The sequence below is a fragment of the Oreochromis niloticus genome, linkage group LG7 (genome assembly GCF_001858045.2).
Source record: "Oreochromis niloticus isolate F11D_XX linkage group LG7, O_niloticus_UMD_NMBU, whole genome shotgun sequence".
Lineage (NCBI taxonomy): Eukaryota > Metazoa > Chordata > Actinopteri > Cichliformes > Cichlidae > Oreochromis > Oreochromis niloticus.
Window position 1 is genome coordinate 17,109,973 of NC_031972.2, and position 27,239 is coordinate 17,137,211.

The 27,239-nt window shown below is 39.8% G+C and overlaps 1 protein-coding gene across 1 annotated transcript in view; it reads right to left on the reverse strand.

Annotated features, from left to right (window-relative positions):
• Positions 1–18,168, reverse strand: part of itga1 (integrin, alpha 1) — a 56,890-nt gene extending 38,722 nt beyond the window's left edge. Inside the window, exon 1 of the mRNA XM_005456230.4 lies at positions 17,675–18,168. Coding sequence (XP_005456287.1) covers positions 17,675–17,726 — 52 coding nt within the window. The 5' untranslated portion in view covers positions 17,727–18,168. The remainder of the gene's footprint in view (positions 1–17,674) is intronic.
• Positions 18,169–27,239: the final 9,071 nt, after the last annotated feature.

Sequence of the window (27,239 nt, forward strand, 5' to 3'; positions counted from 1 at the left end):
AACGAAAAGGGAGCGTCACTTATGGTAGTAAAGCAGGAACCAATTTCCTTAAAAGTGCTTTGAGTTTATGCACTGATTAATTCATAATAATAACTACACAGAGACTCATTTTAAATAGCATGCATGGTATTTTAAACAACATACAGATGTAATTATAATATTTCAGTGCTCTTTGTTTGTACTATAATTAGTGTGTTTTAAATAATTAATTCATCCTAAAGTTCCACTTACCCACAAACCAACACAATGATCTCCATTAGCCACTTATGATGTTTAATTTTTTATCAGTAGTACAGGAATATCAAGTGCCCTTAGCTCTCGCCTTGCTATTTCAGTGGGCTGATGCATTTCATTTATAGGTGAAAAAGTAAGAATCTATTCAGTGGTAGTTTCAAGCTTGCTGTTTTATCACATTTTCAGAAAACAAGTTCTCTTGGGGAATATCAGTCATATTCACCATGCTGTCATATGTGAGCTGACATCCTTCCCACTCACTGGAAGTCCCTTCAATTGCTCACCTCAAAGTCGAGAATAGTTTAATCTTGGACCAACCCACTTTGCTTCACCAGCAGTAACTGTGCAACTCATTTCTTTAATTTGATGAATTTCATTGAGATTGTTTGCAATTTTTGGTGTTAATCGCTCCCCTATATAAAGCCCAACAGATTCAGAATTTTTAAGACCAATACAGATATTTGACAATTTAGAAATCTGATATTCTGATACATTGGCCGATACTGTTTTCACTTTTAGACACACAACACAAACAGATTTCTCTAACCTTTGTTTTGTATGGTTATTTACTCGTTCCTTTGACTCTGTTTGGATCAGCTATTGTGCAGTTGTTGTAACTAAAGGAGCTAACTTCATCAGGCTAGGAGCACTGAATCACAGATTGTTGTATTTTTGAAGGAGCATGAGACTGAACATGGTGACATAGGCTACCACACAGCTGTCAGGTGCCTCAGCCTGGGCAAAGTGTTACAAAGAGTAAAGAACCTGAGAACAGAAATTTGAGAATTTTGAGGAGAGCTCTCAGATGCAGAATGGAAGACAGGTCTTGTATTTGCTGGGGATGTAACTGCACTAATGAATGAACTAAACTGCAATGCAAGGGCCTATTTGCAACATGATGAAGGCTTTTATGAGAAAGTTGGAGTTTTTCAAACCAACATTATTATAGCTTGGTGGTCCTCTTTGGATCCAACTTCACATGAACAAACATGATGAAGATTACAAATCCAGATATAAATCATCTCAGAGATGATTACATCGCATTTCTACTCTCCTTTGCATTTTCACCTTTCTCGCAAACCTGAGACGGAGGAGATTTCTCTTCTATTATGCCTGCTGGACATTGCCATAGCCTAATTGTAACATCTACTCCTATTAGCTGCAGTTTATAAAGTGACAATTAATATTGTGCAGAACTGAGTTCAGGTTATTGGCACGACCCATTTGGGAAAATGAATTGCCCACCCTTGGCCTACATGCTCAGAACAAGGTTACAAGTCGCTTATTTGTGATGAACTAGCTAGTACTTTGTTTGGGAGGATTGAAAGGAAGTAATGACGGAAAAGACCCAAGTAGGAAGTGACCATGGATGTCTGTGTCATTGTTCACAAAAGTCTCCCACTGCTGGCAGCAGCAATATCAAAACTATTTTGTCAGCTGATCCACTATGTGCACTGGAAGATTTTCTTTTTATGAGCTACTGGAACATTTCCCTGAAAATGGCTACATTTTCCATTTTCAGAATTGGGATGAGCCAATGCACACCCTGCACTAGCTGCATATTTACATCAGAGCAGTGTAATTTTCATGAAAAGCGTAGAGTGGTTTTAAATGTGAACCACTAACATACTGTTTGTGTGATTCTCAAGGCAGCACTGAAATTCAGAAACACGTCCTTTAAAAATATGCTGACACGCTGGTTTATTGTGAATCACAACAGAAGATAGACGTAATCGTTAGTTTAAGTTTGTTTTTGTATTACATAAAGGCTCACTGAATGAAGATTGAAAGAAAAAGTACACATTATAAAAAATAAATATGGCATAAACATACAAATTAAACAGCACTGCAACTTTGTTATTGTGTTTTAAATTACTTGATTTTTATTATTGCTCAGGATAATTATTTTGAAATTAGCGTTTACTCTAATTAGCACATCTAAGTAGTGCCGCCATGGTCTTAGCTGAGCGTCCCAGTCCTATCAACACACTCTGTCTTTCTGACACACACACACACACACACACACACACACACACACACACACACAGATGTGTTTATGGAGGGTCACACATCTCCCCTTGATCTTTTCTTTCTTCATGGTCAGGGCTGCTCAACAGCAAAGACAAATACCTCCCAAGACATACACACAAACTATGAATACTAATACATGAACCCGAAACTGATGAAATGTAAAAAAATAAAATATCACACATAAAAACATAAAGTCAAACAAAAATTACTCAAATTAATTATGACCAGCTTTGCTAATAAGTTTCATTTGTAGTGCTGAAAACTACAGATTTCTTACTGAAAGGCAAACTAAATTGAAGGATACCTCAGAATTGCTCCAGTATTACCAGAATTATTGTTTTCCCCAATAAATACATGAAGATTCTGAGTAACAAGCAGGAAATCAGCATAGATGTGGTTTGAAGGCTCACAAAAAAAAAGAACTTCAAAGACGATGTCAGCAAAAAGAAATTTGTGAAATCTTGGTTTTGATAATAATCTTTTAGTTGCTGCTGCTGCTTGCTGAGAAATCCACAAAATACACCCCAAAACAGACAACGTGACGCTGAGTCAAAAAACTTTCAGCATACCAGCGCCAGTTTTTAAAAGGTCTATGTTTGCTGAATCATGTTTTGAGTCAAAAGAGCTTTTAATTGAAAGTTATGTTGACTGACAGGGTTACTATGAAATGCTGTTTTGCTGTGATGTTGATAACCTCGGTGGAGAGTGTGCACAGATGGGAGGGGGGTACCGGCAGATAAGATAAGGAAGGGAAGAGGAGGAGAATTGTGAGTTTTACTGTAATGTAATTATATTAGTAGTGATCCAGAAGTGACAGTATCATTCACTGCAAGTATGTACAAAATGTACACATGTATATTTACACCTATATATGTGTGTGCGTGTGTGCGCATATGATCATTGTTCATCTCTGTTTAACTTGATGTAACTACAAAGAAAACAAAAGTCACAAAACGTCTCCCCATCAGTGATTTCTCACAAAAAGTCTGGTGATAATACGGACAGATAGGAAGTATACAGGAGAGAACTTTACTTCATTTTAAATTATATTAGCCTTCCATTTGATTATTTCATTACTTCTGGATGAATGTTGATATATATCCATTTCACACTATGATTGGTCAAACGTGTGTGGAACTTTCTCAAGTGCTTTTTAAATTTTTTTCTTTTTTGTCAGATACTTAAGTTATCTTTAGAATTGAATGCAACAGTATGAATGTGAAACCTAATGAAAATTAGTTATTACATTTACACTACAGTACTATGCAAAAGTCTTGAGCCTCCTGTCATTTCTTTGTATTTTGCCAGGATAGCGAACAGTAGATAGATCATCTGAAGTTCTTCTTCTTTTTTTTTTAAGGATATGACTTTCAGATACAGTTTATCTGCTGTTGTTTTTTTTGTCTTCCACTTGCAGTGTCCTCAGATTTCTTGAAGACAAACTGCACATCATGCTGAGTTTTTGGCTAATACCTCTTTGGGAATCACTTTGTTGGTGCAAAAATACTACTTTATGTACTTTAAATACTACTCTATCAGACTGTGTTATTTTTGTAAATTCAACCAAAGAAATGGGAACACATTACGTGTAGTTCTAGTAAAAAAGTACCCAAATATACCATTTAAAATTGGTTCTTCGATAGGTTGTCTATTATGTGAAGACACAACACTAGTTCATCACTTAAGTTATGTTCCTTCTTATGCTTGAATGATTCACAGGTCAGTGTTAAGTGGCTTAATAAATGTATCTGAGAATGCTCAGAAGAAAAATATAAAGAAATGGAGTGACTTAAGACTTTTTGCACATATATACTGTATCTGAGAGGAGCCTCACAAACTTCTGATATGGTACCAATCTGTTCTAAAGAAGAGATGTGATTAGTCAGATCCCATTAAACATTTGTGTGTGTGATGAGCATCATGATAGCATGACTATTTGTTTTGGCCTCTTATTGCAGAGGTTAACATGAAACATTGCTGCAAGCAGACACCATCTCCATCTCCCCATCTGTATGATGGATAGCTCTAACCTGCTGCTGGCAGAGACACAAGAGGGTGAAGGGCTGAACAGGCCTGGTGCACAGATGCAAACACACACACACATATAGAGGCTGAGATCTGAGGCTATCAGCACTTAGCAGGTACTAAGAAACTCGGGGCACAACAAGTATGCGTGTGTGTGTGTGTGTGTGTGTGTGTGTGTGTGTGTGTGTGTGTGTTTGTGGGCACTCCTTATGTGTTTCTTCTGGCAAGAAGTTAAGGGCCCCTGATTAGTTCACATGGGCAAAAACAAGGAAATGACTACAGGCAGACCAAAATCCTGTTTAACAAAAAAAAAAAGAAAACTATATCACAAACTACACCCAAAACAACATGGGTTTAACAAGCAACTGACAGGTTGGCGCCGTCAGGGAACCGTGTAAGAAAAGAATGCAGTGGGGAAAAGCCTGTATGTATGGTGATTGACAGAAGTTTCTGTAACAGAGTCCAAGTGTAAGAGTGTCACATGTGGCACAACACAGAGAGAAAAAGTCATGGAAAAGACTAAAAAAAAGAGAAGAAAAAAAATGCTGACAGCCAACATTTTGTGCTTTTGAGCTGAATCACTAACACATTTGTAGTGGTCACTCAGTGCCAAAAGATAATGCTGACAGAGGAAAATAAGCAGAGGGTACCACACCACCTATCTCACACTATCTCCAGATGCATGATCCTCCCTAAATGAATGCTGTATGTGTTTTCACTTGCACAACATACAGCCAGGAGCCCCACTCCTGGAAGATGTTTGTGCAACATAATGAGGACAAAAAGGAAATATGGCAAAAATAAAAGACTAAATGATTAAATCACAGCCATTCTGACTTACTACCCCCTGCTTATCACAGTGCAGTAAGGCAAAACTCACTTCATATGTGACTGAAATAACACACGAAGAAAAAAAACAAGGTGTTAACATTTTTCATTCACTTCCACAAAACATTACGTTTACATTTAAGCCTCTAAAGAGTTCTTCTTTACTGTCGGTTAGAGTTCACATTTCAAGAAAACCACGCATGACTGCATTTTTCAGACAAACTCATACAGCTTATTTTCTCAAGAAAAAGAAAGGAGAAGTGAAATTGATGATGCAACTTGATTTAGCATTTTTTAGCAAAAGTTATCGAGTTTTTAACTGTAATGACTGATTCTGGTGTAGGTAGGTGTCCACTGAAATCCGATAGCACCTAATATGAAGCTAAAGACAGTTAGCGTAACATAAAGAGTGGGAAACAGGGGGAATCGTTTAGCCTTGGCTCCAACTTAAACTTTCTAACTTGTCTGCTTGTTTTCACTCAAACTGAAGATAAGGTGCTGTCCTCCTTCAGCACATGCTCGGAGACGGGACCTCCCGTCTGACCCCGCATTGTCTCACCAACAGCTTTCCCCTTTGCCTCCCAATCCGCCCCGTTGCCTCTGCCCCTGTCCACTTTGCTCCTAATGCCTCACAACAACTGTGCAGTGCCAAAGGTCGCATGACTGAAAATACCTCGGCGTGCACAAGCTGTCTGCAGGTAGATAGGTATAAATTCCTGGGAATAATGAATGGCTCACAAAAATGTTGGAAAGAAGTTGTTTTTTTTATGAATGTATTTTTATGTAAGTACAACCCCAACCACTCAAAGGGGTTAAAAGCAAGCTCCTGGGAATGCTAAAATTGTAACAGCCTGAGGAAAAGTGTGGACCGATGATGAAGTGTGAAAAAACATGCGTAATGCTTCTAGCCGCTGATGCATGTGTGTGGCTTGACCTCCTGTGGGGGTTAAGACCTTGGTAAACTGACACGATTTGTGATGTAGCACCTTCACGGGTATCTCGTTCATTTATGAACCCAAAAGACATGACGCGTGTGTCTTTGGGGCATTTTTCAGCTCTTATCTCTGGGCTTTTAGGACACTCATAGGAAAACAAGCCTTTTAAAACACTTCACAGAGATAACCCCTACAATCTGTCAGTCATCTCACAGAAAACTGTAACTGTTAAGCAAAAAAAATTAAACACAGACACAATATGTATCCAGCTTTCAGGAGCGAGACAGGAAATACCAATTTGACTTCTGGAGATGACTTCATACGACAGAAAAGGTTTAGCACAAGCACTGCCATGGCGACACCAAGCTTTTTTTAATTTCCCTCCTCACTTCTCCGTCTGCAGCTCTGGCAGACACAGCACCTCAGACAGAAATGAGTCATTTTCTGTGGTAAAACCCAGCCCTGGTGGGTTTTACCACAAGTCACCATTAACACACACGTAGCAGGGATTCAGTTTTAGGGTGCTCAATCCCTTCTACACTGCACTTGAGTATATTTGGACCCCGAGGACAGTTAAAATAACACCTGCTATTGTCAATATTAGGTGTGAAATCTACTGTATCTGTCCAATATGCCATTGACAAAGATACTGACAATAAAATGTCTGCAAGTTAGACAAAAGCGTCGCACATCAGCAAGAAAAAAGGAAAAACAATATGAAAGTCTGTCGAATGTCACAGCGTGAAGTAATACTTAAACTTTAAAAAGCTTTAGCAATCAGGTTGATGCGTTTACAGTGAAAAGTGTGTCTCATGCTGTGCTTCAGGCATGGCCCACATCAGAATGAAATAGAGTTCATACCCTACATACCACAATTATTATCTTTCATTTAATCATTAACAATAAACCAGAACATCAGGGATGGGCTAGCTCATCTGGCCCACGTTAAATCACAAATCACAGGTTATTGTGAAGCACACAAAGAAAGTGCTACGTTTTGCTGTCACAGGTTTGCTGTATAAACAATTGAGATTACTATCACGTAGTCATAGTATTAAGACTATGTGTTAAAGGCATGAAAATATATGAACGCAACAGTATGTCACAACACGGACGCTGCTACATGCTTCAGTTTCAGCCCAGTCTTCCTCCGTCTCCAAGAAGTTCACTGCGGGCATGGTGATGGTGATGGGAAAGCCCCAACCATGCTTTCCAGTGTATGATTATGATGAGTACGATCATGATGATATCCATCTAATAAAAAACAAAACGATGCTTATTTCGAGCTATCCCATCACCGGGTGTTTCATCAAGTTCTTTCATTATCGTTTTGTGCGAAGTTTATCAGCATCGAGAATCTAGTGTTAACAAATTCGCAAATCTGCTTGAACTGAGTGATTATGAGTCATTGTTCGCGTTTGTTCACTTTAAATGCTCTCACACTCCTGTTCCTGGACATAACAGGGAGGTTCCTGCAGTGAAAAAGCATTAAAATCCTACTGCATAGTCCCTGTGCAGAACCACGAACCAGGGCTGTGGTTAGTATTAGCAGCTAGCTGGTAAAGACAGTGGAGCATATATGAGTCAAATATTCTTCATAAATGTTATTTCAGCTTATTTCTGTAATGAGAAAAATGCTAAAAATATTTCGGTTTTGCACATTTTGGTAAAATTGGGACTTCACTGGCCTTCAGTGTCAGCAATGACTAGTCCAGCTTTAAACATGTCCCCCTTGCTATGAATGTCCTTTTCTGTGTGAAGCAGAAAGTGGGTGGCTTCAACGTGGTCAGACAGTGTTTGTTAGGGGAAATGGACTGTTGCTAGTTTACTGTGAATCATTGAAGGTAAAAATAGTTCTTTTTTTTTATTTCTTCCAATTTCATTTTTCATATTTCATGTTTCTACCCACCGGCTCTGTGAATGCCTGTTATCCACGATGTGCCCACACCATGCATCTTTCAGCAGCTGATATGCTTCTTTGATTAGTAACCAGTAACGCCATTACTGCTTTTAGAAGACACACCAGCTTTACCTGACTCTGTGCATCTTCCACCTCCACCTCACATGCGTGCCATATGCTGCACAGACAGCAGTCAGTTCCAGGAAAAACTGTTACACATCTGTCGCTTGTTCAGGCAACAGTATATGAAACTAAGACATGTGGGTGGGCTTTGTGCTTTTGCAGGCTCGGGGCAGCATCTTTGAACTTTTCTTTGACATCACAGTGTTTCAAGAAATATGCTTCTTTGTCTTGTTTATCCAGTAACTGCAGCATCCTGCCAGCTTCGCTTTTTTTTTTTTTTTTTTTTTGTGACATCAGCAAACTCTGCGCGCACTCCGGATGCATGAGTTTGTCATCATCTAAATGAACTTCATGTGACACTGTGGTAGAGTTACTGACAATAAATGCCAGAAGAAGGCTTCTGAATTAAATGATGACCTTTAATCATTTACAGTTTACTCTAAGTAATTGCAGTTAATCACTAAAAGTTAATCTTCCTTAGTTTTTAATGTGGACTTGGTTACGGAGCATTTGGAGGGGATACAGTAGTTGCTTTGCATTGTCAGAAAATAGTGGATAATATCAAGGAGATGGCAATAAAAAAATTTTTTTTTCCACAGTCAATCCAAAAAAATCTGCTTAAAAGGTGAGAACCTGAGGCATTTGTTTGAACAATAACTTACATGATCCATTACCAAAATTATCAAAGTTTTTTGTTCTAGGACTAACGTCAGATTTTGCTTTCTTTTCCTACATTTTTAGCTTCTTATGCTCAAGCCTAAAAAGGTAAACCCTCCAAGCAAAACACATGTCACCCATCACTGCAGCTGGCTTTCCTGCAAGAAGTGAGGCAAATGAAAGAGAAGACTATCATACATCAGGAAAACAGATACCGTATGCATGACACTATTGATCCAAGCTTGCGTAGGTTCATCTGATCTTTGATGCAGTAGTTGGTGTTGACTATTTTTTTCCCACATGCACATATTTGTGTTGTTCTGAAGGTCAAATGCGCACAGATCTTGCACCTTTATGAAACAGACGCAGAGCGAGGTACAAGATTTAAACCTCCTCCTCCTTTTTATTCTTTTTTTTCCATTCTCTGTATGATTACTTCCATTAAATTTAAGAAGAACTAAGCAGCTTAACACTATGAATGCCTGAGTGGATCATCTGTATCAAAAGCTGTATATATGATTCATAGATCACTACTACAAAGACCTGCAAGACATATATATTATGTGGGAGATGAAGGAGACACAGAGGAGGGACTGTGCTGCATATAGGCCTTTTTGAGTTCAGATGTGGTTACCCTGCAGTCTAGTGATGCACCAATCTGTTATTAGGATAAGACAGTACTACAGAATGCTATACTATCAATATCAGCGACAGTGACACCATCTATTAAATTCAGTTCTTTGTTGTTCTTTGTTTACAATACCACACATCAACAGCTGTGCAGCACCAGGTTTTAGCTGGAGAGCTAACATGGTGTGGAGGAGGCGAGTTGATAGTACTTTCATTGCACTCACAGTAGCAAAACTTCTTGGAACTCAAGTTATTCTTTCACCAGTTTCTTGTCAGCACCACTCCACACTAGATGTTTGCATGCATGCACATTTATTTCACCCTACTGTCATTTTGCGAGTGAGACTCAAAACAGGAAGAAAATGTATTGACGATAAATGACATCAGCGGTGCGGTAACTACACTCACACTGAGTTGTTTTACAACAAATACCAATTTAGCAAATATATACTCTTGGATGTATTGATTTAATATATTTGACTTTATTTTATTTAAATGGGTTACTGCAAACATGCAAAAATCTGATTGTGCCAGACTCATTTTTTCTGTAGCGTAGGGCATGGAAATAGCTCCTGTCACTGCAGTCCCTGACAAACTGATATAAAAAGCCTGAACACATACATAATATATAAATCAATCTTTCTATTATAAATCAGTCTTACGTAACACTTTCAAATCACGTGAAAAAAGACAAAGGTCCATGAAGAGTATTCCAAAAACAAAAGCAATTAATATGGGGTGGCTGTAGCTCAGGTGGTAGAGCAGGTCATCCACTGATCGGAAGGTTGGTGGTTCGATTCCTGGCTTCCCCTAGTCTATATGCCAAATATCCTTGGGCAAGATACTAACCCCAAATTGCTCTCCGATGCATCCGTCGGAGTATGAATGTGTGTGAATGTTAGCTATGAAGCACTTAGAAAGATGTGCTTGTGCGAATGGGTGAATGCACAAGTTGTGTAAAGCGCTTTGAGTGCTCAGATGAGTAGAAAAGCGCTATATAAGAACCAGACCATTTAATAAATCATTGTTTTAGACTTTACTTCAGATTATGATGGCATACTTAATTATCAAATATCTACTGTTCTATGCATTTGGAGAATTAATGGCAATGTCAGTTTAGTTCATATAGGATTATACGGAAACTCAACGTGCTTAACACAGAGTAGGTTTCACGATGTCTTAAGCAGTGAAAAACATAAAATAAGACTTAAAACACACACACAGAGCTATTGAGTGGAATCTGAAATGTGGTATATTCCTTAGGTCTGTGGGTATATGCTTCTTGATAAGAAAGTAATAAATGCCCAAAACGTTACTTCAGAATTTTCTCTGGAAAATGTTCTGGTGGATGCAGATCTGTTGTAATTTTGTTTGATTCCAAGCGAGAGGAAGACAGTTTATTCATTAGTAAATTGACACAGACATCATGTCAGTTCTCTGTGTGCCTCAGTGATGAAATGGTTAACAGATTTAAAAGATCTCTGTGTCCTTGGTTTGAGACCAATAGAGACATAAGTCCAGCCTCAGGGGGTCATAAGCTAGTGTACTCGCAATGCTGGTCCCAGGACAAACAGGAGGATTGTGTCAGCGAGGGCAAAAACTGTGCTAAGAAGAACATTCACCATGGCAACCACTTGAGAAATAAGGGAGCAACCAAAAGTACCACATCACATCAGCATTGTGTGTAACGGAATACTCAAGGATAAGGTATCAGGACGTATATCAGAATCGGATAAGAAGTTGGATCGGTGTGTCTTTCTCTACTCATATGATGGATCTTCCATGCTTCCAAGCATTTCTTGCATGCTACGTTTGGCATTACATCCACCAAATTTCCAGCAAGAGTATCAACTGAAAGCTGTGCAAATGAAAGAGAACTTGTTTAGCAGTTCACCCAAGTTTAAGTAGTGGTTGTCACAGCAACAATTACATCTTTTTTTCTAAATGTTTGCAGTAAACAGCTGAAATACTACAGCACAGTTGCAACAGTACTTTGAGCTAAAGGCTACCTTAACTAACAATTTCCTCTTCTCTAAATATAGCCATGTTGTGCCGTATGCATCATTCTCATTTGAGTTTTCAGCACACAAATCAGCTTTCACACTGTGAATCTGACTGTTGAACATGAGATACGCCACATACATTTTCTGTTGGCAAACCACACGTTTTCACTTCCTCTATGGTGGCTGCTGCAGTGGCATGTGAGGTCACTCGCACCAATGTCACTGTGTGAAGGTTTGCAAAAAAATGTTAGCATCTCATGAGAAAACTAATTTCAATGCAAGTTGCACGAAAACATTTCAGCTGTTGCACACACTGTTGCACCAGCTCCGAAGGCAACTGATTTACATTCAGGCTAGTTGCATGGGATTTGTGTATTGTAGTTCTGAAGATGGGCCCCTTTGTTTAACGACCAAGGCAAGAAACGCGAGACAAGAAAAAGGAGCACTACAACAAACGGCTGCGATCAAAGAGGCTTCATTTGAGCTATACATGACATGTGTTAAAACACTTATTCAGTGGCTGCTACTTAGACATAATTCGACTTAACTGCAAGTGTAAATACACACAACACTGTCACTTTGGAGACACACAGCTGTATCGTGTGAAGCTGCAGGTAACTAACAATCTCAAACCACTGGGAAGAATAAACATAACTTCAGCTCCAGCTAGAGTTTCACCATATCTGTGTTTTCTGTTAGACGTCTTTAATAACAACTAACAGAAAACAAAAATCTATCAAATTTAAGCTATCGTTCCAATACAGAAAAAGCCGCTTTGTGTCATAAAAACTGGCTCTGAGGCGTCCCCTTATTTGGCATGAGATTTGTTTTCACAGAACAGGAAACAAAGGCCTGCATGTGGTGGTTTCATCACAAAGGTCAGAATTATCAAGAAATCGTCAGATGAGAAAGAAAACTATTCTTGAGCTGAGACTGGTTTACAGCCTCCACCTCGCCCCCTTACCAAACTGCAAGCGTTGATGAAGGCTGTGAAATCCAGCTGAAAGCACTGGAAAATATCCAGAAAGCGAACACTGATTTGAGGCTATTTTATCCCACGATTACAAGTGCTTTGTGTCATTGGTATAAACTAGAAAATATAAATGAAGCCATCCATCCTCTTCCACTTATCCTTACTTATCAGAGTGAAGTGGCTGGAGTCTATCCCAGTTACCAGAGGGCGAGAGGAAAGATCACCAGTCTGTCACAGGGCTAACAACGTATCTTAGCCAATGCAGAAAACAATGCATTCAATTTAACTTCTGTTTATTCACAGTTTTATTTTATAGTCAACGAATTTGGGTCATATTGAATAAATATAAGTAGTAAGTATTTTTTGTAAATTATGGTCATGCAGTGTAAAGGATTATCTGGGGTACAAAACCACATGCTCATCGGCATCTTGCAAAAATTCCCCCCCCCCCAAAAAAACCTACGCATCTGTCAAGAAAAAGCAAGTTTGACTAATAAACCACATGATAATTGGATAATGACTTGTGACTGAGAACTCGTTAGCCAATGGCAGAATCTCTGAACTTGAGGCTTCAGTGCAGGACTTGATGTCACAGTAGCTATGTCCATTTTTTTACTACCTGTCGGTATAAGTCACCTTTCAGTGGCAGTCTAATCTTGCCTATATGTTATGCAGTGTTGGGTGTAACACATTACAATGTAACAACATTGCAAAGTAACAAAAATACTGTAATCACATTTCATTTTTCAGTAATACAGTAATGTAATGCATGACTGTGCTGAATGGAGTAATCACATCAGAGTTACAATTTTGCCGTTACTTGCGTTACAAAGTTTCTTCGGTTATTTGCAGGACAGGTAGACAAAAAGAGAAAAAAACATGCTTTTTTCTTCCAGTGCACTGATCTTACGATCATCTACTTTCAGTTTGTGTGCAGGAGGAGGAGGAAATGGTCGAGCGATGTAAAGTGGAGATATGGATATTGCTTTCACTTTTCTGGCGCAAAAGGACAAGAGCAAGATGATAAAGCACAAACTGTGTCCATATTGATAGCACGACTTAAGCTCTTTGCAAGCAACTTCACAGACAGCATGCTAGCACAAAGCTAGCCAAGAACCCAGAGCTGAGTGTATGCTGACCCCAGCCCAGCAGCCAGAGCCTGCACTTCGACAAAGGCCGTGATGAGCAGTCAGGCTTGCAGAAAATACTGAAAGAAAGATCATATGTATGTCCTCATCAGGATAAAGTTATGTGTTGTGGGATTGTAGCCTAAGGTTTATATTTTTAACTTTTAACTCTGAGAAAGTACATGTCAGGTAATTTAATATAGTGATGAGAACGAGTAGTGTATTAGTGTACTTACTTTCTCCAGCAAGTAGTTAAATAAAGAACATTATAAATTAATGAGTAATGTATATTAAATAACTTGTCTTGAATAATGACCACAACAAATTTTTTTTGGTCACCAAATACCACCAAGACTGCCCTTTAGTCTGAGAACACAGTGCTCAGAGAGTAGCAGAATAGCAGAATAGCAGGCACACTGTCACAAGGTCAGAGGTGGAAGCCATGAGGTAGGTGTTAGTATGCTGTCATCTTCGTGTGAAATCCTCCACATGTGGGCTATAGCAGTGTAACCACAACCTAGCAGAAAAACATGTGAGTAAATAGACCATTTCTCAAAGACTTCTCCTTTGACATATTTCTGTAACTACAAAGGAAGCTGCTGTTTTCATGCAAGAAAGCACATGAACTTTGTGATATAACTTCATCTTCTTCTGCTGCACTGATTAAACCATTTTTTAGCATCAAGGGTGGATTCGATAGATTTTGATTCTAATTTAGTAAAAAGCTATAAAAATATTGATTTTCTTCCTTTAATTATGTTGTAATCAGTGTTGGTCAAGTTACTTGAAAAAAGTAATCAGTTACTAATTACTGATTACTTCCCCCAAAAAGTGATCCCGTTACTTTACTGATTACTTATTTTCAAAAGTAATTAATTACTTAGTTACTTAGTTACTTTTTAAAAACACAATTTACAACCTGAATAGGTGATAAAGCGATAGACCTTTCAGCCCAATTCTACTTTTTCTGCATAATCCATCATACAAAATGTAATCAAATGGAAACGTCTCTTTTTAAAACTTTAAATCTTTTAACTTTATGCATCAAGCAAAAACTTAATTATATGCAACATTCTCTGACTGTTTTTGATACCAAAATAAACTTTTTTTAAAAGGCACCTTTGCACTGGCTTCTTCCATCTTTTATATATAGTCTTTATATTGCCAAAATGCAACCGTTAAGTTCAAAAAAGAGAGTCTTATATTGTCATTGCTGGCATCCATGAATTTCTGAAAAAAAACCAAATGAAGTAAAACCTATATATGCATAGGACGCTGCCAGAGGTTTTAGATTGGCCCTATTTAAGGAAGGCATTAGGGGCGCAGGTGTAGGGAATTAGAGCCAGAAGGAGGCCACACAGTTTTTCAACCAGGTGGGGTTGTTGGTTCTGATGGTCATGTCATGTGTTTTTTATCCTATATTTGCACTGAAGATATGGTTAATAAATAAAGTACTGGCCATGGTGAACCTCAGTTTCTTGAACGCCTCAAGTGGCGTTTTGGTGGTTGGATTGCCAAGAAAATGATGACAGCAAATTCACCAGACTACATAGTTTCTGCTTTCTCACTGGAAGAGGACATTTTTATCATGACAGCCTGATTATGACATTGCCACAATAAAATCACCAGACGTGAAAAGTGAAAACTGTCATTTTCTGCTGCACGTCCAACATGTTCAGCAGAGGCATTCCCACAGTCTATAGATATATTCATGTGTGTGAAAACAACAAATAAGGATGCTCAAACTGGGTCTAAGAAGAGACAAGTAGACGATAAGCTAACATAATCACTCACCACTCCAGGAAATCTGTCTGCCCATGCCAGCAGACAGTTTATGTCAGATTAGTGCTGATTGCTGCAGACTCCAGGGAGCACACTAATTCAGATTCAAATATTACAGTCAGTATTGGGGGGGGGGAATATACTGCTAATGACGGAGATGGCCGGGTTCACCGCTATGGCTCGCCAAGCTAATAAATTCACTGCAGAGTTGTAATGTCTTAAGACTTTACAGTATATCCTCTGACAATCCAGCCATCAATGAATTAACTGCCCTCTCTGTTCTACTGCGGCATTCCATGTGCTCAGGAAAAGAAAAATTTCCTTGAAAGAGTTGTGAAGCACGAAAACCAGTTTGTGTTTGACTCGTCCTTCAGCTCCTCCTTCCATCTCTGCAGCACACATACTGTAAAAAGACACTGAAATGTGATAAACTCGTACAGAAAACACCTTGTAATCTCTGCGGGGCAGCGAAACAGAGGTCTCGAAACAGCGTTCATCTAATTTACTACTTTGTAATCAAATAACAGGCCATAAAAGGCAACTTTGTTTAGCACAACCATATGAACTCCAAAATACCCTCTGGCTATTTCTCTCAGCTCACAAGCACCCTATCATGTGTGAGCGCCGTGATGCTGCCGCAGTCCCTGCATTAAAGGAGCAGTTCAAAGAAGAAAAAAAAGAAGAGCTTTGGCTTGAGTCACAAGGTCAACAGACAAAAAAGAGGAAAGAGAAAAAGCCTCAAGAAGAGGTCAAATGTTTAGATCGTGAATATTATTGCAAAACCAAAAACTATTTCTATGGTAACTGATGATTAAAGTCATTGATTCAGATGAAACCATAAACACGATGTGGTTCCAGTGTGAGAATTTGTTACTTTTTGGGCTACAGTAAGAAGGCCAGACAAACAATGTGTGTGATGTGTTAATGTCACCCTGGAGATTGTGGCATTGCCTAAACTGTACTTTGTGTAAATGGCAGCCCATTTGCTAAAGACTAAATTATTAAGTACAAAGAATTAAAATGAACAACGTAAATGATAATTAGTCGCAGCCCAGTAGGTGACTGTGTTCCTGCTGTTTGTGTCACTCCAGTCAACTCATACTGATGGAAGCCAGATGCCCCACTTCTCTGAAATACCAAACTCAAACCACCTGCAGCTCCATCGCCGTTAGGAATTTACATAGATTAAATGCTGCCAGTACAACAAGCACATGTGGGCCTCTGAAGCAGGCAGTGGTAGCTACCATAACCCAACACTATGGACTCAAACCAGCTTTTACCCCTGTGTGAACCGCATGCCGCTCACACTACAGTGCTGGGCCAGCAGGGCTGAGCGTGATGGAACAAGATCAGTTAAGCAACAGCGTCCAGCCTCATTCACAATAACCCTGAATTTGCACATGTAGAAATAAAAGCACTGTTTGACAAACTGCAGGAATCCGATTAAAGACACTAAAGAGAGACAGAGAGGGCTGGATTAAAAAGAAAAAAACGACTTCAGTCTTGATGATGGGATGGTTATGGGATGGGCTTATGAGCTTCAACTGAACTGACCCCTTGACACTCACACAGCCACACACATTTCTCTCCACCTCTAACTCAATTCTCTAATGACCATCACAAGCCAGCATCACATGTAAGCGTAGAAATCTGAGAATTAATCAGATACATGCACTGTTGTCTCTATTCCACTTTCTCCCACTTATCCTCCCCTCCTCCAAACTCTGATACATCACCGGTACTTTCCGTCATATTCAAACTTCTTGGACGTGACCTAGAAGTTTATTCACTTCTGCTGCTCTTGAGGTGAACTTGAGAGCGCAGCATCACCAGAGGAACCAAAAGCGACCCCACAACCTCCTAGCTCCGTTACTAAGCCAGCAGCAATTTCACTTAAGCAAGAACTTCAGACCTAATCACTGCCTATGAGGGTTTGTTCTAAAACAGGGTGAGACACAATTTCACAAGATCTGCACCAGAAACAGCAGAAACACATGGCACTGCAGAAACACAGCCTACTTCTGATAGCGTAAACTCTGGCATGGCCAGCATCTAATTAGAGCGCCCTGCAGTAATTTGACTGACCGTTCAACGTCTCTGTTATATAAGCTCATGGGTGGCGTGCCTCTGAGACCAGGCTGTCTATGAAGCACCCTTGTTCCTTCAGAATAAATCTCACCTGGGCACATACAGAAAGTTCGTATTAGGACAGGACGCCGACTTTTTAATGGGCGTGTTGGCAAGGTGAGTGACACTTCTAATGGATGCGTTTAGTCGCTCGGTCGTCAATTACGCATACTGCGAGGATCCAAGCGTGTGCCGCCTGGCGTGCGCGCAAGGATGCGCCGAGGGAGCTTCGGTACTGTAGAAGAAGTGCTTGTTATTTGATCCAATAATCATTACTTTTATCTGCGGTCATTACTTACCAATAATTGCCTCTGTTGTCAAAATAAAATGTTGCCACATCCTGAGCGCCATTAGTGTGAAGCTGTGTCCTTGTAGCTTCACTCAGTCTCAGTCCACGGACTTTTAAACAGAAGATTTATCAGAGAATTTTTTTAAAAAATCGCTAACAGCCTTGTACTGTACTGTAACAGACTTGTAAGAGTCCTCGAAGCATTTCCTGTGCATCAGCAGCTTAAAAGTCCTGAATCAAACTAGACTTCTGAGTTGGGCGGGACGAACAGGGAGGAAAAGTGGGCAGTGTAGCGGAGTGAGGGTTCCTGAGGTCTGAGGGTCGCTCGGCCGTTAACGTGAGCAGCGACACCATAAAAAGCAGGGATGGGATGAAGGCATCTGCAAAAATCCGCACATCAGTCGCAAGTCTGTCAGTGTGGCGTGCACAGAGCCTCCACGGCAAACGGGTGCGCTCCCCAGAGACGCGCACAACAAGCAGCGCAACTGTGTGTGTTTCATTCCCTCTCTGCCCCTCCCTCCATCTGTAAGACACGCTGTTACACACAACCATGGAGGAGAATAATGGACAGGTAGAGGAGAGAAGGATGAGGGATAGACATGCCAGGCAGGCAGCAGGTCAGTCACAAGCAGAGCTAAAACAAAGCCATCCTGCATTTAGCCTAAGAGCTTTTAGATGAATATGTGTGAAGTCTTTTAGTGCTTCAGCTTGGTGCTTCAACATTTGAAGCTCCTTCTCTACTTCACTGTGCTTTTAAAAAGTGTAGACTACCTTTTTTGTGATTCTTTGTCTTAGTACAGCTGTTATAGAACCTCCACCAGCCCGTACCAAAAAACAAGCAAAACATACGAATTTCCTCTTCAACATGACACATCATAATTAAAACCTTAAATAACGCACATGGGAAGCTTAAGTTACTGGGACTAAAGTCAAAGCCTGAATTATTGTTTCAGTCCCTGAAAGTGGGTGTGGGAGTTTAATCATGCACAAGACTTTATAACCTATGTGGAGCCCATGGGAAAATCTTAGCAGTCAAAGCGGCACAGTGGTGTCTGGAGACTACAGCTCAACAGTAAGACTAAAATAGACTCAGTTTAACATACAGGGTTCGGTCGGTGTGGCAGCTCGACCTTCTGATTTCAACAGCAAAGTCATATTAAAATGTGAAAAAATTGAAAAAGATTTACAAAAATGAAGCTGTGCCAGTCTGTCTGTGGAGGAAGGAACGTTTTACAGGTTTCACTAAATCAGGGGTTGTCAAACTGTGGGTGGGGAGCCATTGGTGGGGTATAGAGCTAGTCTAGATGGAAACGAAGTTGAATGAATATGATTTATGAAGAGGAAATAAACAAGAGTTCACTGATGCCATGGCGCGGTATCCTGTTTACACGGCTCTAAATATTTTAAACAAAAAAGTTTTTTAGGTTTTAGGGTTAAAGTGCACTTGTGAGTAACTGTCTGTGAACACATTCAAAATTGTGAAAAGTAGCAAACATGAACACTAATTTATTGCAGAGTGAAAACTTTTACTACACAACCACACAGCCCTTTGTGAACTGTGCCGGTGTCCTAGATGACTTAGAAGCTTTGGTTATTGTATTGAAGATATGAAAATAGGGCTTAAAAACGATCATCCAATATCTGTGTTAGTCATACCCAAAGATGTCAGTAAAACAAAATTTTAGCATATGCAAAAAGCACATTATATGGAATTGTAAATATTATTTTAGGCCTGTATTACACAACATCATATTGACAGAACGTTAATCAGTGACAACCCACATGTTAGATTTGTTTATGTAAAATAAAAAGTTGTCTCTAAACGGCTCAACTTTTGTTTTTATGTACATAACAGCAGCATCTAAGGGGATTTTAATCTAATGTGTCAGCATGATGGGGCTGTGGTTAGCACTGTGCTCACCTGTCCTCGACATGGGTTCTCTCTGGGTACTCTGGTTTCCTCCAAAAGCAGGCATGCTAGGTTGATTTGTGTCTTGACAGGCTACTCGTGTATTCAGCTCTCAACCTAGAACAGCTGGGATAGGCTCCAAACCCCCCTGCAAACCTGAAATGGAGCCAAATAAAAAGCATAGATGGACTGCTTTTATCTGAGGCCTGCGATTGTTCCGATATCTTGCAGCTATAAGATATGAACTAATCAATATATAGTTGACCTCAGTGCTGAGAGGCAAAATGCCTCAGAAAGCATGTCACGATAAACCAACTGACACTATAGAGATAGATAGATAGATAGATAGATAGATAGATAGATAGATAGATAGATAGATAGATAGATAGATAGATAGATAGATAGAACTTGGCACAAAAAAAAGCATTTTCCCATTGCCTTGGCTCGCATGTGAGTGCTTGGATAGTTTAGTTGACAAAGAAAAAACAAACAAAGAACACAGATTTGTTTGGTCTAGATCTCAGTTCCTCAGCACTCATATCTCAGTACTGATTGTCACTGATTTTGTTACAACAACAGAAGTGTCACACACAGTCTTAAAGTGGTGCCAATTCCAGCAGTCAACAGCTGGAGAGAGAGAAAAAATCCCCATGTTACGGAAGGATTATTATAATGAGGGGGCAGTTGGTGAAGAGTGTTAGAGCCTGGACTACAACCAACCACACAAGTGTACAGTTACCATGTTACCATATAATGCAAAATTCCTCTGTCAACACAGTATCTTACAGAGCCATAAGTCTGAAATAATAGCCGCCCTACTGTGATGGACAATCTCTGAATCAATTCCTGACAACTGCGCTCTAATTTTACGTGTTACTCTACACTTCTTAAATTCTACATCATTATTCCTCATAAGCCACAGTTATTTCCCTTTCAACTGCTGCTGACACATAAGTACCTGTTCATCAACAGCCAACCATTCGAGGATAATTTAGCAAACGGCAGGATCACTTCAGCAGCTGTCATCATGGTATCCTAACAACTGACATGGTGATAAAGTACATACCGTTCCAAAGGTGGCTCACGTGGGTGTTCCTATATTTCCTTTGATTATTTTGTAATAAGTGTGTGCGAACTGCAGTTTTACTTAACCCCCAAGTCAGCCACATTTAATATAATTATCTACTATAACACCTTCTACAAACTACAGTTTAAGAGACTTAAACATTTCACCATGAAGCAGAGAGTATAATGACCACGGCACAGGCATCTATTTGACAGACGATCTGGTATGCCTCCGATCACGAGCTGCTTCTCTGCTTCTCCAGTCTGCCGAGTTAATCTCGGTTTCATCTGCCCAGAGAAACATGCAAGCTCTTTGAGATGTTTTCTAGCAAAGTCTAATCTGACCTTACTGTTCTTAAGTGTAACCAGTAGTTTGCAACTTGCTGTAAACCCTCTGTATTTACATTCAAGAAAGTCTCTTGATTGTAGACCTGAAAACTTCCAGCTGTTTTTGACTTGGTTAGGCAAGAAATTTAGAGATTTTTTTTTCCTAACCAGAAAAAAATATTCCGCGATCATGCACTTCAGTTGTCTCGTGTGGTTCTCCTTTGTGCGTTTCTGAGCTGACAGAGTGGTTTCTTTCTTTTTCAGAATGAACCAGACTGTTGATTTTAATCAATCTGATAGGTTTATTTTTCAATTTTCAACCTAATGATGACCTCCTTCTCTTGCATCAACATCTTCAAGTTAAACACTTGGAATCAACTCCAGATCTTTTATCTGCTTATTTTTCATGAAACAACAAGAGATCGGGCTCCATCTGGCCATAAAACAGCGTATCAGTTATTATCCAACTATTTTTAAGTCTCTGAAAATGAGGGACTGTGTATAAAAAATGTAATTCCTTAAAAATTAGTGAATTATCCTTTGAATTGAATTCAAAATCCACTGCAGTGCTGTACAGACTGTGTACACTTTAACACTTCTGTCAGTTTCTTCAGTAGCTGAACCGCGGTTATCTTTCTCAATTTCACTGTGTAAATATTTTGAATCTTTTCATACACAAACAGCATACAGGATGAGTTATTCAACATAAAGTACATCCTTCCATACACAATCTAGGTGGAGAATAATGTGGGATTACATGGCGCGTGTGAGCATCAAATGTAGCGCAAACACACTTCAGCTATTCTCATAGAAAGACATCAAACAGGATCTCAGCAGCTCCCAGTCAATGAGAGAGTTTACAGAAGTCCTTCCTGTCTTCAGCCATCGCACTGAGATCCAGGAAGACTCTGATTAGTTTTCATGCACTTCCTCACCACAGCAGACCCTTCCCCACCCATCTCCTCTCTTCCTCATCCTCTTTCATGCCTTGTTCTGGTCACATGCCTTTCTTTCTCCTTGTAGCAATGTATAGACTGCATGTATGTTTTCATTTCTGACCTCTGCGCGGTTTCCTCCCCCCTCCTCCATCGCCTGCCTTTCGTTCTGACATACTATATTCTCCTATTAGCCGTGGAAGTCTATTCTAATGTGTTTTGCTTCTCTCGCTCCCTCCTTAACTGCCTGTATACATAAAGACAGGAAGAGAGCATTAGCGTGTATGAGATATAAGGCTGTCTGCCTCTCTAATAAATTGAAGGCATTTTTTTATTCACTTCCGAGAAATACTTTCTTTGAACTGAAAACTCTGAAATTCATTCATATTCTCCAACGACAGTCGTCCGAGATGCTTTTTGTGGCGAAGGCAATGAAGACAAACTGTGTATTTCAGACAGTAATTCCCGGCTACTGAAGCTGAAAAACTATCAAACTTTGACTTGGTTCATAAAGTGTGACAGGCGATATTTCTCTGCAGCCCCTCATCCCAACTGCAAGAACCTGCAATACTACATCGAGTGAAAGCCATTTAAAGTGAGGATCTAAGGAATCTTTAATGTATACAAAGAAAATGGCTTGTGTGTAACAGCAGATGATAGCTCACAGTAAACATAAGCTATGTATGGTAATGTTGTGTATTTGTATTCATATTTATTAAACTTTAAAATAAGTCAGTGTTCTTTTTTTGTTGGGTCTAATAAACCCAACAAGAAACAGCGCACAGATACAGGAGCAGACTTTCCCCTGAACCGCTCGTGCATGCAACCACATTTGATTTTCCTTGCTGCATGTGCTTTCATGCCGAGCTAGTGCAGCTGATCAACAAGGAAAATTAGTGCAATAAATCCTTTTTTGATTGAAAACATCAACAAATATCAAACATTAACTAGATTTGTGGTATAAGAAACCATGATTTGGCCCTTTAGCATAAAGAAATCTAAAACTGATAACAACTTTGCCTTTGAAAAAGGCTTACTTAAAATCTAGCCACAGTTCAGTTCAGATTTTTATGGTGTTTCTGTCCATGTACTGCCTGCTTCTAATTCTCCACCACCAATAACAGTTAAATGGATTACGACTAAACGTGCTTCTTCTTCTTCTCTTTCTTTCGACTGCTTCCTTTAGGCCTCGCCACAGCATCTCATCTGCCTCCATGTCATACTACCTTGAGCATCCTGTCACACCGTCTCCCTGTATGTCCTTCATACACCTCAGAGGTGGGACAGCTCCATACTCAGCATCCTTTCGCTCCATTTCACAACATATCCACTTACTCTGCTCTGCACATGTCCAGATCATCTCAATCTTCTCTGACTTCGTCTCCAAAGTGCTCAACCTGAGCCGTCTTTCAGATCTTTTCATTTCTAATCTTGTCCATCTTCATCACTCCCAATGAAAGCATCTTAACATCTGCTTTCCCATCTCAGCCGTGTGTCTTTTGGTCAGTATCACCATCTCCAAACCATAGATCACAGCAGGTCTCTCTACCATCTTGTAAACCATCCCTTTCACTCTTGCTGCTATCCTTCTGTCACAAATCAGCCCTGACACCGCTCCGCCTCCTCTCCTTCTGTCCGTTGCTTTGAATGGTTGGCTCCAGGTATTTAAACTCATCCACCTTCACCATCTCTACTCCTTGCATCTTCACCGTTACCCCATCTCCCTCTCTCATTCACATTCCCTTTGCTGCTTTCATTCCTCGTGGTCAGCAGCAGCAAGACAGAATGCTGGATCGATATCAGCAACAACAAACTCATCTGTGACTGATCGATGTGCACCTGTTGTTAGCTGGAAAGCTAACATAGCAGCAAAGGTATCTCACTCTATCTACACTACTGAGTTATATTTGTATGTTGGCGGGACTTTTTAATTTAACTGAAAAATGTACTCTCTCTCAAGCTGTCATCGTGTTTAGTGTAAGAACTGCGGAAAAGGTTTTACTAATACGGACCAGTGCGGTAACTTTCTTCACTTTCTTGTATTCATGCAGTGTGTAAGTCCAACCTGAACCTGCATAAAACATAAAAGAAAGCTGCAGTTCACCAAAGGTGGGAAGTAACAAAGTAAAAAGACTTTGTTATTGCATTTAAGTAGAATTTTCAGGTATCTGTACTTTACTCGGATCCTTATTTTTCTGACATTTTTTTACTTTTACTCCCTACTTAACAGAGCAAAAATGAAAACACATTTTTCAACGAAACAGATTTAAAGCTTGCATGTAAAGTCATCATTTTAATCACATATTGGATCGTTATATGATCTGATTTGATAAATTGGGTATTTTCATTTTGTGAAACATCCTGCAAACCAAACTAAGCTACACTAACTTTGTGTTATTCAAATGTTGCATGAAATTACAAGGCAGCCTTGGATTGAAGATAAACAGGTTAACTTGCATCACTGTGGTAAATTCACAGTAAAGCTCTGTGTTGGACTGCTGCACAGTGGCTGTGGTGCTCATGGTCACATTTAGGTTACATCTAGCGTAACAGAGATACTTTTGCATTAAAGCTGATGATGCTTAGATTCATTTGCTGAATTCCAACTTCATACCAACTGTATACTGTCTAGCATGAAGACAGTAAACAGTGTAGTGTCAGAGTAGGGGATGGATATCAGCCGAGAGAGCTTGTCAAACTGTGCACATCTTGTTGAATTCCACAGTCCACAAGCCCAGAAACAGCAGCAGGTCAGCTGATCACAGCCTGTACACTAAGCACACCTGCTGAAGCTCACATTAGAAAGTATTGTGAGCTATGATTCTTTTCCCCATGCTGAGCCACTTCACAGCGCTTAGGCTTCCCCCTCCTGCTGAATCTGTTTTACATAACAGATTCAAACTAAGCACATTCAGTAGAATTAAGAAGTTGCTTCACTACTTCAGCTTTTACTGGAGAGTTTTTAACACAAGTATCTGTACTTCTACTTAAGTAAAGACAGTCTGTAACTTTGCCACCTCTGCAGTTCATATAAAGCTCATTTTAGACACTTGTTGCAGGGTAAGTACAACATACATAAATGAAAGATACGAGAAGAAACATGTTAAAAATGAGCAAAACTCTATTATCTCAAAGTTTGCATCTGTGGCCACACACCGTATTCATCAGAAGCAGCCCCATCAGTCCACAGCTATATAAGGACATGCTGACTTCTGTAGACGATGACTTCTTGCTTGTAGTTTTTTTTAATCTTCCACAAACAGTGAAAGCACTGAACGTGGACGATAAGAGGAGTTTCTCATTGTTTTGCAATGTGACTTCACAGCTCCTTTGGCTCTGTTGCTCTTTAGCGTGACTTTGCACATAGCCAGTCTGGTTACAGTTCAGCGTGAAGGAAAGCAGATCCATCCTCACTGATTCCTTTGTAATGAGAGGAGCTTCTCACTCCTTTTTGAACTCTAACATTAACCAGACTAAGGAGAGCAAATAGAAATTTCTTGAGTTTAGAGGTTACCTCACCTCAGGAATTCTTGTTCACTATCATTTCTTTTGTTTTTTCTTACTGTGTTTGTGCTGCCTTTCTACTGTGACCAGCCAACATGAACTAGAGTAGTTAAAAGCTTATTGGACTTCACAACTTCACAAACGTTTAAATTAGCGTGTTAATTTGAAAGTAAACCTGCCATCCTTCCTGTGCATCGTTCCTGATAAGAATCAGACGTGTGTGTGTGCACCAATTAGATCTCTCTTAAGTCTGCGGCGTTGTGGGGCTTTATCTTCTCTCGCTGATTTTCTGAAGCTTCCTGTCACTCTTCAGAAGGTCCAGACAAGGTCAAAACCTTCTGACTCTGTCAACACTGAGCTGTGGAGTTTCAGTTACCGCCTGACTGCTGGTTTTGTCTCTCTCTTACACAAATAAACACACACACACGCTCAGTGGACACCCCTGCCGTCTTTACAATGACAGAGAATCCCTTAGCATATTTGTATGCAAAAAAATGTTAGGCTTTAGAAATCCATTTAAACTTGACTTCATGTAACTTTAATAAAGACATTTCTACTGGCAAAAAGTTTGTGATAAAACTCGCACTGTTAGCTAGCTGGGACCACATATGAAGAGCAACTGGATGGATTAAAAACCAAAATTGTGTGTAAACCGTTATGACTCGAAGATGATGCTTCCTTTGAGTATTCCCCCTCAGAGCTGAGAGGGTTAGCGGCAAAGTGATGTGTTATGTGTGGTTTACGCATCAGACACGTCTCAATACGCTACAGTTTTCAGACACAGGTTTGAGAGATATTTCAAGTCAGTCAAATGCTGGATTGTCCAGCTGTTCTTGAATGCATCACTGGCTGCGTCACGTCTGGTTCTTATCTATGCATTAGCATCCTTTTTTGGACTTGTGAACTGTGGTATCCCGTTTGTGGTTAGTGAGTGCAAACAAACAGAAAATAGTTCATGAAACGGGTCTGTCTTGTAAATGAGTCTCAGTGGTGTTACCTTTGAAAATGGTTAATTTAGGGGAAAAAGCATTTGTTTTTTAATCACATTAATTGTAAAAGCAAACAGACTCGTTACTTCCAAGGCAGAGGTGTGATAGTTTAGTTTCAATAGTTTATTAGTTAAAATGGCAGCCCAACTAAATTAACTAATCAGTACAAATAACTGGGGACTACTACACTGAGGAGTGCTCAGGGGTGCTACCCACTGCCTCTCAGATCAGACTCTAACACTAAATGTGTGCCAACAGTAATCTCAAAAAGCCCCGACGAACTTAAGGATGCCCCTTATAATCTAGCTCTGATTGGCAAACTAGTGTAGGAATTCCCCCACAGGCCTATAGTCACTATCACACCTAAAGCAAATTTAGAATCAACTAACTTAATGTGCAACACTGTGAACACGTTAAACAAGCTGAAGCTGAAGCTGCTGTTGTGATAGCACTTTGCTTTCGTTGGCATGCTATCATGCTGACGTTTGCTCAAAGCAGGAGGCCTCACAGAGCTGTTGGCCTGCTTGTGGGGTCAGCCTTGTTTTTTTGTCGTATCCTTGGAGTGTTGTTATAGAAGTAGAGGCAAAAGTAAGAAGTCATTGTGTGATATTGTTGTGTGTGTTTTTATTCCTGCAACTGCCCAACAATGACAGGAATGTGATTTCCGTCAAAGTTTGTCCCCAGACCTTAGTGTAAGTACACAGGAAATTTGAGGGAGCTTCGCTCACTGGAATGGATTGTTTATAGGATGATGAGCTCCAAGACAAAATAAAAAAATAAAAGGACTAAAGTCAGTCCCTGAAGACAGCTTCACACTGATGGCCCCTTAAAGAATCTGCAGCACAC